Below are 12678 nucleotides of genomic sequence, written 5' to 3'. Positions count from 1 at the left end.
CGAAAGGCAAAGCGAGTCTAGGAGCCATGCGAAGCCGCGGGCCCGACGGGGGCGGTAAGGCTGAATGAAAGCCCAAGCGATCCTGAGAGCCACAGAGGAGCCGAACTGCAGATCCTTGCAGATCTAAGCAGTCACAAAGGGTCTTTGAGCAGGGAGGGTAGTTCGGTGGTGCGGATGGGGGTGCAGTTGGGTGCTGTAGATGGACTCAGGTTGTTAGGGTTTAAATCCGAAACGCTGTCCACAGGCTTATGTTTTGAATGATTGTTCCCTCACTAATGGTGCTAATTAGGAGGGCGTTAGGAATCTTCAGTAGGTGGGATCTAGCTGGAGGAAGTAGCTCACTAGGGGCAGAACTTTGAACTGGTTCTGATCCTCTCTTTGCTTCCTGGTCTGTCCTGATGTCCTAGCCACCATGGACTGAAACCCTGTGAAATCAGGAGACGAAACATAAATCTATCCTCGTTTATGTTGTTTCTGTCAGGTGTTCGGGTCACAGGTTGCAAAAGTAACAATAGGTCCAAGGTTGAGATGTTACAGGAATCTGAAGGGACAAGTAGTCTGAGCAAGTAGAGGGACCAGGGAAGGGAACTAGGTGGGGGTAACATGGAGATCCAGAGCCAGCAGTTAGAGTAGGGGAGCCAGCGGTCACCTCAGTCTCTCACCACACTCCCCGTGTACACACCAGGTTGACTACCTGCCTCGGCCTCTCAAATGCTAAGAGTTCCAGCTTTTACAATTGTTCCAATTTAATTGTACATGTGTGCATGCGTCCCTCTGTCTGTCCGACGAAGCGGTGAGAGCAGAGAGCCCTAAAGCCCTAAGCTCAGGTGAGGCAGAGTTTTTATCATAGCAGAGGTTGGGGTGAGGGGATTTCCAGGGTTCAGGACCCTGATTGGCTGACATTTGTCTAGGGGTATCTGTAAAACAGAAATAGATGTGTGCTAGACTCAAAGACATCTGGCCACCTTATCTAATGGTTGGAATGTTTGGAAAGTTAGGTACTTTCTCACCCCTGGGTGGATCCCTGGGTGGTATCAGCTTAAGGCTTTTCCTGGATCTGGGTGTTGCCTCCCAGTAAGCCTGTCACAGAAGCTGTGTCTAGGCCTGTCATGGCTGCTGTGTGGTCAAGCTATTTTGGGGCCCCTTCACACAGTCAATGCTCTTAACCACTGAGCCATCTCTCCAGCCTCACCATGCTTCTCTTGAACAAGCCTTCCTGTACCTCTGTGATGAAGATTCTGGACAAGGAAAAGTGTTGTGAAGGCTGGAAGCTGGCCTGGTTCTTGTTACCTCCGGCTTGCAGATGCCTGCTGTCACTGCTTGCTGATAGAAGCTGAAGGTTACAAAGGCTGCCAAGGACCAGTCCTGGAAGAGCAAAAGGATCCTAGTCAACTTACTGGCAGCATGCCCAGCAACTTGACACCATGTATCACTCATTCCCATTGGCCCAGTTGGCTGCAAATATAACCTTTAAAAAAATCAGGAAAACATCTGGGGAGAGTCAAATCTTCCTATTCTCTTTGACTCACGAGGAGGTGAATAGGCAGGTACAATAATGCCCAGCTAGGAAGAGTATTAGGTTCGCTGACAAGGACACAGGAGGCATGCTCAAATCTGTATATTGGCCTGTGAAGACATTAAGGGCTTTGGGGAGATGAGGGACCTGTTTTCTTGAGTCTTGATTTGGTGCAGCTGTTTTATAAGGTGCCAACACAGAATAGCAACACTTCTCCAAAGGAAATAAGTAGTTTATATAGAGACAAAAGGCGCAAAATACAAGCAGGATTCCCACCTCTTAACAATTGGGCTCCAACCATATGGAGCCCCTAGTGACCCACAATGGTTTACATAAAAGGCCAGACTCAAGGGAAACAACACTGTAACACTGACTACTTGAGAGGTTCACCTGTCCCCATGATAAAAACATGTAACTCTGTGGTGATATTTGTAATCTAAAAAATAAAGCTTGCCTGAAGATCAGAGGACATAGCCAGCCAGAGTTAGCCACAGAGGTCAGGCAGTGGTGGCACACACCTTTAATCCTAGCACTTGGGAGGCAGAGATCCGTCTGGATTTCTGTGAGTTCAAGGCCACACTAGGCTACACGAGATTAATCCAGTCTAAAATAGAAACAGAGCCAGGCAGTGGTGGCACACACCTTTAATTCCAGCACTAGGGAGGTTGAGACAAGAAGTGATATGGCTGGGCAGAGAAAGGAATATTGCTGTGGGATGGTCTGTATGTCAAATGTGTTGCTGATTGGTCAATGAATAAATCACTGATTGGCCCGTGGTCAGGCAGGAAGTATAGGCGGGACAAGGAGGAGAATAGAACGGGGAGGTGGAAGGCTGAGTCAGGGAGACACTGCCAGCCGCCATCAGGACAAGGAAGATGTAAAGTACCGGTAAGCCACAAGCCATGTGGCAAGGTATAGATTTATAGAAATGGATTAATTTAAGCTGTAAGAACAGTTAGCAAGAAGCCTGCCACGGCCATACAGTTTGTAACCAATATAAGTCTCTGTGTTTATTTGGTTGGGTCTGAATGGCTGTGGGACTGGCGGGTATCAGAGATTTGTCCTGATTGTGGGCCAGGCAGGAAAACTCCAGCTACAGAATATAAGGCGAGAGGAGACAGGAATTCGCTGTCTTACAGAGGCTCTGTCAGGCTGAGAAGTTAGTGAGGTAAGAGGTGGTAGCTGTGGCTTTCTCTGCTTCTCTGATCTTTCAGCTCCAGGTTTTTTTATTATATGACCATTTAGGATTCGTGCAACATAACTCCCTCTTAAAGCTATGAAAGAATTTCTAGGGCTAGCAAGATATCTCAGATATCTCTGCAGATAAAGGCACCTGCCACCAAGCCTGCACTTGAGTGGGAGAGAATTAGCTCTTAAAAGTTGTCCTCTGACCTATACATACATACTGTAGTACATGTGCACATGCACGTGTGCGCAAACACACACACACACACACACACACACACACTCTGAAAGAGTGTTTTGGCTGCAGATGTAGCTCAATAGAATACTTGCCCTAACAGGCACAAGGTCCAAAGTTCAATCTCCAGCACTACACCAAAAAGGGGTGGTGTTTGTACCTCTAGATAAAACTGGATGGCAGAGAAACTTCAGCCAGCCCACAGTTACTAGGTAGGCAGGGAGCAACCTTCAGGGTGCAGGTGGTATAGATGAGACCAGACCCTGCCGGAGCTGTGGGCAAGCAGGGTCCCTGCAGAGGTGGGCATTCATTGTCGGTGTGAAGTGAGCCAAAGGAAGTTGAGTGCCAGGTAAGCCGGGGCTGTGTACTCTGGGCTTGAGACTGGGGCAGATCTGCCCGTGATGCCATCAAGTGACTCCACACTGACCAAAACAGTATGGTACTGAAAAGCACAGGCTGTCTCGCCCTCCTCCAGTATGCTTCCAGATCCCTCTGTAGAGTATGAATCCCGCTCAGGGCGCGCCCCTGTCCCCCCGAACCCCCAGGCCTACACTGCCCACAGTGTGCTCAGTCTTTAGGCTCCAGTAGTGGTGAACTGTTCCTGGCTCTTCATCTTATGTGCCCACTTCTCAAAGCCATCCTCTCATTAACTCAGAGGCTACTTAGGGGTAGAGGCCTTTCCAGAACAAAGGGAGGCAGAAGGGCTTTGGCAGTCCATGCTGGGAACAGACACAGCCCTGGAGTTAAGGGCCTAGTCCCAGCTCTCTCTCTGGGGGCAGCTCAGCTGTGATCTGACTCAGATCTCTCCAGAGGCTTCACCTGTTCTCTCTGTGGTGGGGGAGCACATATATCCGGAGATGAAGTCCAAAGGATCACTTCTAGCAATTTCCTACAACTCCTAGTTGTGAAACTTTAACAACTGGAAAACAAGAAAAGTAGCTAAGTGGTGGACAAGGTGTTATTTATTATGTAACAATTAGTTCGGAGACAAATCCAATTCAACACACATTACAGAAGATTCTGTTAGCTGATGTTAGAAGTAGTACAATCCAAACAATTTTCCAATAAACTATCCTATCTTTGAGAACTCCTCCCCATCCCACACCCCCATCCCCCAGACAGGGTTTCTCGTGTAACAGCCCTGGCTGTCCTGGAACCTGCTCTGTAGACCAGGCAGGCCTCAAATTCATAGGAATCCATCTGCCTCTGACTCCCAAGTGCTGGGAATAAAGGTGTGCGTCATCAAACCCAACTTGAGGACTCTTTCTTACAGAGAATATTTATAGCAACATTTGTCAAATTAGCATGGGTCAAAAGCAATAATGGCACAAACGATCCTTTCACAAGCCAGTTCTTATCTTCAACACACATTTGACCTGTTTAAATAACTGATGTTTTATAAAAACCCAAAACATGAAAACTGATTTTATCGTCTCCTTTGTTCTAATGCACTGTGGGAAAAATTCACTAGGGCTTTCTCAGGGGAAAAGTGTTGTGCAGAATGTAGGGTGGGTCTGCTCTGAATAGAAAGTGGGTCTCCCACTGGGTGGGAGACATCAGAGACCACAGGAGGCAGCAGGCTTTACCTGGACCAGAGCTGAAGAAATGAAGACGGCTTTTAAAAGGAGCTTCTGGCTCAATTACAATAGTACATCTTACTCATTCCTGGTACTGGAGATGGAACCCAGGGCCTGTGCCTACCAAGCATATGCTCTATCAATATTTTAAATGGTAGAAGAAATCATGTATTTAAATTCTCTGTCACTGATGTTTTAATAAACTAGTATCAGACAGTGTTAACAGCATATATTCAATAGGGTTTTTTTTAATCTTTCTCAAACAAAATGTAATTATTTAATTTTTGCTACTCATCAATCATCTGTTTTGAACATAACTGTCCATTACTGGCTACAAAGTGTGTGTGTCTATAGAATGTAATTATGAAGACACACATTGAGCTGTGTTGCATGTGAAAATGAGTTCTAGTACTAAAGAGCTATACTGAATGAGGCCAATTTATATATACGCACATTCACTCATATAAAAATATATATATGACTCTTATAGAACTCTCTAATACATATCTTTAAAATAGTTTTTTTCTTCTAAGCATCTTTTTTGCCTGGCCATCAGCATCATAAGACTAGGGGGAATAAAACCTTTTAAAAACATGTTTCTTAGCATAAATTCACTACAAAGAAAAGCTCAGCCCACTTTTAAAGCAGCAGTTAGAAACTTTGTTCTAACACATGAATACTAGTATTAAACTGAATTTAAATAAATTCAACAGTTTCTCATTTTTTCAGAAAATAAAACAGTATCTGTGCTACTTCATGGTTTCTCCTTTCTTCCAATTCCATGGGATACACAAGTCTCCATCTTGCATAACAGAATAAAAATGTGACACACAGAGGTGCATCCCACGTAGATAAGGCAGTGACTGCTGTAGAAGTCTCTTACAGCAATCCACCATTTGTCTGCTAGAAATGCTGGGCTCTTTATACAACTTCTCCAGAGAAAATTTCTTCGTTGAAGCCTGTATCAATTCATTTTCAATAACTTTTAACCTATTAAATAAAAAAATCACAAGCTATTACTAAATAAAATAAGATAAAATATAAATAATATTCTTAAATCTTGGGGAGATGGCATAGTGCTCATACAAGCCAGTCATATGAAAAGACATGCCAAGAGTTACGCTGTGCCCAGTACTGGCTCATTTATTTCTACATAAAACTCTAAAAAAAATCAACCTTTTTAGCATTAGTGAGGTAAAAATAATACACAATTTATTCCCATTTTTCAAAGATTTATTATTCCCCCCCTCCAAGATTTATTATTTTTCTTTTTTTTTTTTTTTTTTTTGGTTTTTCGAGACAGGGTTTCTCTGTGTAGCTTTGCGCCTGTCCTGGAACTCACTTGGTAGCCCAGGCTGGCCTCGAACTCACAGAGATCCGCCTGGCTCTGCCTCCCGAGTGCTGGGATTAAAGGCGTGCGCCACCACCGCCCGGCAAGATTTATTATTTTTAATGTGTATGGGTGTTTTGTCTGTATGGATATCTGTGCACCATCTGTGTGCTTGGTGCTCTCGGAATCCAGAATAGGGTGTTGGATTCCTGGAACCAGAGTTATAAATTGTCACGAGGCACCATATGGGTGCTGGAAATTGAACCTGGGTCCTCTACAGAGCAGTCAGTGCTCCTAACAGCTTTCATACACCTCCCCTAGCCACTGCTAGTGACTAAGTGAAGAAAAACCTAGGAGTATAAACCCTTAATTGGATGTTGAAATCAGGCTGTACCCTGCCCTGAGCTGCTTCTCCCTTCCTGCTCACCATCTGAACTTGCTGTCCATCTGTCTGTCCATTCCTTTGGATGGACCCACTCCTACCCTTTCTCCTCTACAATGGACTTAATTCTATAGCTTCAAACCTGTGACAAGGAAACTACTGGCTGTCAAGTGATTCCAAGTTGTAAACACCACAGAAACACGACTACTTATAAACTTAGTCACACTTTAAAATTTAAATAGAATAAGGCTAGAGAGATGGCTCAGCAGTTATGATCACTTGTGATTCTTACAGAGACGCAAATGCCAGCACCTACATGGTGGTGCACAACTGCCTATAACTCCACCTTCAGGGGGTCCAATGCCCTCTTTGGTCCCTGCTGATACCAACAGACACAACAGCTGTGCATGAATAAAATAACTAAAACGCAGATAATGCTTTCTAGTATCTGTAAAAGTCAGGCCCTCATACATCTGGAAGTGGACAGTACTCACTCCTCCCTTCTTGCCATGTTTTCTCGCGCCTGCTGGGCTTTGCTTCTCATAAATGACTGGAGGCTTGTTGGATCTGAGAGGGCTGGGACGTTAAAATGCCCAAGTTCATGCAAGCTTGGCTCGTACCTGTCACTGAAACAAAGTATGTATTAAGGGAAACATCATCACTTCCACAGACAATGCTTTTTTTAATTTCAAGTGACTGAAAAGTCGTCATCCGAAAACCCACATTAAATTACAGCAACACTGATGATGCTATACTGTTCTCTGTGACATGGCGGTGACCTACTTCAAGGTGAGTCTGAGAACTTAGACTGACTTCGATGATCAGTGGCTATGTTTTCAAGAATGTTGTAGAGACCCACCCTTCAGTCCCTCAGTCTGGTTTCTGACATATGTACAACAGGGCTGTGACTACAGTTCTTCACAAGTCATGACATTCTTTTGTTTTTAAGACGGGTGCATTGTTTAGCTGAGGCTGGCCTTGAACTTACAGTGATCCACCTGCTGTACTGGGATTACAGGTGTGCACCACATGCCTGGCCTCCATTTTAAAAAATCATTTGAAATTATGTATGTGTATAAATATACAAACACACACACACACACACACACACACACACACACACACACACACACACACACACACACACACCCTCTGCCTCTGTGTTGAGAGCAGTGCCTGATGAGGTCAAAGGCACTGAATCCTCTGGTTGTGAGCTGCCTGACATGGGCCCTGGGAACTGAACTTGAATCTTCTACCAAACTACTGAACCATTTCTCCATCCACTCATTTCTATTATTATTATTAAATTTACAAGAACCATACAATGAAACAAAAACACACACATCCCATCCAGTTCCAGACACTTACCTGCTAAGGATCATCTGCAAGCCACTCAGACTCCGCGGGTGGGAAGGTGCCCTACTTTTCAGCAGCTGATTATAGAAGACGTCAAGGAGGGAGCAGTACTCATCAAGTGTGAGCGCTGGCTGTAACTCCTCGATATAAACTACGCGTATGCCCCCTAGGAGATTGCTTATCTGGTCTTCTAAAGCTGACATTCTCCTCTGAAGGTCAAAATAACTTGGCAAGCTTTCAAAAAGCTATAGTATTAAAAAAAAAGATAATTTTATGTTACTATAATTTTAGGAGTCCAGTAAATGAGAAAGTTTTAAAAATTATTTTTGTAGATGGAATATTCAAGTAAAATACAGTAAAGACAATATAATCCTGGAAATACTAATATTCAAAACAAGCTATCGGCCGGGCGGTGGTGGCACACGCCTTTAATCCCAGCACTCGGGAGGCAGAGCCAGGCGGATCTCTGTGAGTTCCAGGCCAGCCTGGTCTACAGAGCGAGATCCAGGAAAGACGCAAAGCTACACAGAGAAACCCTGTCTCGAAAAACAAACAAACAAAAAACCAAAACAACAACAAAAAAACAAACTATCAGTCTAGGGTTTTCAATAGGAACTGAGAAGAGACCGCAGAGAGAGAAAAGCCCCAAGTAAAAATCAGCCCAAGGTACTAATATTAAAGACCTGCACAGGAATCTTAAACTAGGTTATGATGATTAAATGTACATTTGTGTATTCCAACTCTCAAGTATTGCCTAAAAATTTACTTTGAGTCAACTATTTCAAATTCAATTGATACGCACAGAAAGCTTTCCTGAGCACCTACTATGTGTGTACGCATGAAGTACACATGCAGGTGTAAGGGCTTGTGTTTGCTAGAGCTCACAGTGGAGGGGCAAGACTGTCAGCTCAAGTGCCACATGAGGCTGATAGGTCAAAGCCAGGTTTAAACAATGGCTGCCACGACTGCTGATTCACAAAAAGTATAATAGGATTTAGAAACAGTAGATGAATGTGGAAAGCTTTGGGAAAAGAAAAAAGGTCATGTCCAAAACAAACAGGAAGCTGAGTGTGGCTGGTGCACGGCATGTGTGGGTGAGTGGGAAGGGCTGGTGCATGGCATGTGTGGGTGAGTGGGAAGGGCTGGTGCATGGCATGTGTGGGTGAGTGGGAAGGGCTGGTGCATGGCACATGCGTTGCTGAGTGGGATGGGCTGGTGCATGGCACGTGTGTTGTCCTCAGGGAGGACTTTAAGTTTGGTTTTCTGTAGAAAGCTGGGATCTACACAATGTTAAGATGACTAGAAGGCCTTAGCCAGGACATGGTGGCACACACCTTTAACTCCTGCACTTAGGAGGCAGAGGCAGGGGGTTCTCTGTGAGTTTGAGGCCAGCCTGGACTACAGAGCGAGTTCCAGGACAGCCAGGGCTACACAGAAAACAACAACAAAAAGAACAAAAAAAGAGGACTAGAAGGCATTAGGTAGTCTATAATGAAAATAATAACAAGATTCTATAAACCATCCATCATCTACTTACTATATTTTGTAAAAAATAATCCTACTCCCCAATTCTTCTCTTCCTGGGTTACTTATGTAGTGGTAAGTACATTCAGGATCTTTGAGAACTGTGCGTTCATATAGTGTGTGATGAAGACTTTGTATGTCTCTGATTGTGAGTGCAGACACACTATAATTATATAGCAGCTGTTTAATTTCATCTGCACTCTGTCAACCCTTGTGTATTTTGTTTTATACTGTCTTTTCACATGTGCAGACCCATGTGAGATCACCATTTAGCATTGAGCAGAATTTTACCACAGGATCTGCCACATGACCTTTCAGTGGCCAGATTGCTTATCTCCATGTCTATGCAGTCACAGCACTGCACTGCCTTCTTGTTATTTTGTTATTTCAAGAATGGTACAGACATGGGAGTTGTATAGAATATAACCTTCAGATACCGACTTTCACACCCAGGTTGCTGCACATATCAGTGGTTCATGCCCATTTCTGAGCAGGACTTATACAGAAGTACATTAGGACTTCCTCCACTCTTGGCTATTATGAATATTTGTGCACAGATTTCTACGTGAACATAGCTTTTTATTTTTCACTATAAATGCCGAGAAATGGCCTGCTGGGCCACCTGGCAGAACGTTCAGTTCTTTAGATGATGTGCTCCTTGTGTGGAGATATGCACATCTGGACTCCTGTCAGCAGTCAGGAGTGAACCAGTTTTCCACGTCATCATCATCACATGGTGGTGCCACTATTTTCATTCAGCAGTTCTGCCCAGTGTGGGGCTGTAACCCACCATCTCACATGCTGCAAGCACTCCAGCTCTTCACCACATCCCCAGTTCTGAACATCTGTCATCTGTACATTCTCTTCAGTGACATGTCTTTGGCACATTTTCTATTTTGGTTGGGTATTTTTTTTTAACTGCTGAGTGTTAAGAGTTCTTATAAGCTTTAGATACAAAATACCTATTAAATATGTGGCTTGAAATAATAATAAGTAATAAGGTTTTTTTTTTTTTAATTCTTCAAGACAGGGTTTCTCTGTGTAGCCTTGGCTGTCCTGGAACTCACTCTGTAGACCAGACTGATCTTGAACTCAACAGAGATTCCTGAGTGCTGAGATTAAAGGCATGTGCCACCACTACTCAGCTAATAATTAAGTTTTTTAAAGACAGGTTTCTCTGTGTAACCCTGGTTGTCCTGGAACTCACTCTATAGACTAGCTTCAAACTCAGAGATCTGCCTGCCTCTGCCTTTGGAGTGCTGGGATCAAAGGTGTGTGCCACTAAGCCGGGCTAAAGATCTATTTTATGTGTATAGGTGTTTTGTCTACATGTGTATCTCCATACTACATTAATGTCTGGTACCATTGGATCCCCAGGGACTGGAGTTACAGATGGTTGTGAACTGACATGTGGGTGCTAGGACTCAAACTCAGGTCTTCTGGAAGAGCAGCCAGTGCTCTTACCCACCGAACCATCTCTCCAGTCCCTCTACCAAGTATTTTATTTGAATAGATCCTTCACCAAAGATGACATGAAGATGGCAAATGAAAACATGAAAAGATGATTACCATCATTTATTATTTAATGCAAATTAAATTTAAGGTGAGACATCACCACATACCTACTAGAGTGTCTTAATTAAAACTTTTCATCAAAATTGAAAATATGATATGATCAAAGGATAAGACCCAGCAATTCTATCTAGGAATTTATCTATGAGATGAAAAATGCATTTCTCATGTTTGTATTAACCAGGCACAGTGGCTCACACCCATAATCCTAAGACATTGGAGACTGAGGCAGGAGGATTGCTACAAGTTTCAGTCTAGTTTGATTTATATAGTGAGTTCTAGTCAGCCAGTGCTACATAATGAGAATCTTTGTAACTCCAGCTTCAGGGGATCTTATGTCCTATTTTGACCTCCTCAGGAACTAGGCTCACACATGATACATAGGCATACATACATGCAGACAAAATACTTACATATAAAATAAATAAACCTAAAAATAAAATTTAACAATAAAAAATGTTCACATCAGCTTTATTTGTCTGCATTTAAAACTAACACATGGACCTCGGTCTTTCCAGGACTTGACCATTATGTTAAATTTTCTCAAGATCCCCATAAGATTGCCAGCGCCCCCAATCAGCAGGAAGTAGTATGAGACGCTATGCCCAAATTCCCAAAATATTGTTTATAAATGTTTATTTTTATTTATTTATTTTTGAGACAGGGTTTCTCTGTGTAGCTCTGCGCCTTTCCTGGAACTCGCTTTGGAGACCAGGCTAGCCTCGAACTCACAGAGATCCACCTGCCTCTGCCTCCCGAGTGCTGGGATTAAACGCGTTCACCACCACGCCCGGCTATTTTTATTTTAAAGGGGTTGATTATAAATGCAATCTCTAAAAAGAAAAGGGGATAGTATAGATATGATAGGATAAAAGGGTAGATTATTGAGTCTACTTTTAAAGAGCAACAACTTGTTTAAAATGTTTTACATTACTATAGATTTTAGTTTATTACAATTTTTTTTTTTTTTTTTTTTTTTTTGGTTTTTCAAGACAGGGTTTCTCTGTGTAGCTTTGCGCCTTTCCTGGAACTCACTTGGTAGCCCAGGCTGGTCTCGGACTCACAGAGATCCGCCTGGCTCTGCCTCCCGAGTGCTGGGATTAAAGGCATGCGCCACCACCGCCCGGCAGTTTATTACAATTTTAAAGTTAATTTTGTTATATGTATGTGTATTTCTACTCTTGTTTAAGGTATGATGTTTATGCAGCTCATTTAAAATTATAGTACAATTAAAATACAGATTGATAGTCATCTAGGATAATCAAACTTATAGTCATGTTAGTTAAGTTTTTTAGGTATATAAAGGTATATTTCAATTAGGTAGGTAATCTTCAAACACTTCAAAGACCTACAGAATATAGCATTTAAAATGTTTTAAGAACTTAGACTTTCTGGACAGTGAGACACATCTGCTCCTGGCAGCACCAATTTACTTCAAAGAAGATGATGGGCATTGAAGAAACTCCATATGGAGTTTGCTTTCCTTATGGCAAAAGTTAGCCATTTGGACAAGAAACTGTTCTTGCCTGGACTGCTTAACAAAATGTTGTATAAACTAGACATACAGGACCCATAGGAAAATGACCACTGAATTTTGCCAACACAAAGTGAGATGGTCCTTCAGGTTCCTGTTTCACAGAGGAGACTGCCAGACATCCTGCAGGACACAGGGAAAAGTGACTGAGAGACTCTAGGCCTATAGGCTGAAGATGAATGCCCCAACATTGTAGAGGAACTTTGGGTGACTGTCCAGGCAGCCAGCTAGCTGTCTGTCATTTCCAGATTTTGAAAGTTGCTTACAAAGCACTTCCTGCTTACTTAGGTAATATATCCTCCTGGGGTCTTTGATGTAGTTGAAGACTAGATAGTTATAATTTTCCTTGGTTATGATAAAAGATAAATTAGATATGAAACTTTAGACTCACAAATATAGGGTAGATGATAAATAAAGCTGCACTGACCTATGGCAAGGAAGCTTAGAGGCAGGTAGAAAATCCAAGC

The 12678-nt window shown here is 42.9% G+C and overlaps 1 protein-coding gene across 1 annotated transcript in view; it reads right to left on the bottom strand.

Annotated features, from left to right (window-relative positions):
- Positions 1-3880: 3880 nt before the first annotated feature.
- Tcaim (T cell activation inhibitor, mitochondrial) overlaps positions 3881-12678 on the bottom strand; it is a 34203-nt gene continuing 25405 nt past the window's right edge. The window contains 3 exon segments of the mRNA XM_052725323.1: positions 3881-5503; positions 6720-6851; positions 7594-7826. Of these exon segments, the coding sequence (XP_052581283.1) occupies positions 5263-5503; positions 6720-6851; positions 7594-7826 (606 nt within the window). The 3' untranslated portion in view covers positions 3881-5262.

This window comes from Peromyscus californicus, unplaced genomic scaffold (assembly GCF_007827085.1).
Source record: "Peromyscus californicus insignis strain IS unplaced genomic scaffold, ASM782708v3 Scaffold_11__1_contigs__length_118956290, whole genome shotgun sequence".
Taxonomy (NCBI): Eukaryota; Metazoa; Chordata; class Mammalia; order Rodentia; family Cricetidae; genus Peromyscus; species Peromyscus californicus.
The sequence above is the reverse complement of the archived record's forward strand: the minus strand, read 5'-3'. Positions and strand labels throughout refer to the sequence as shown.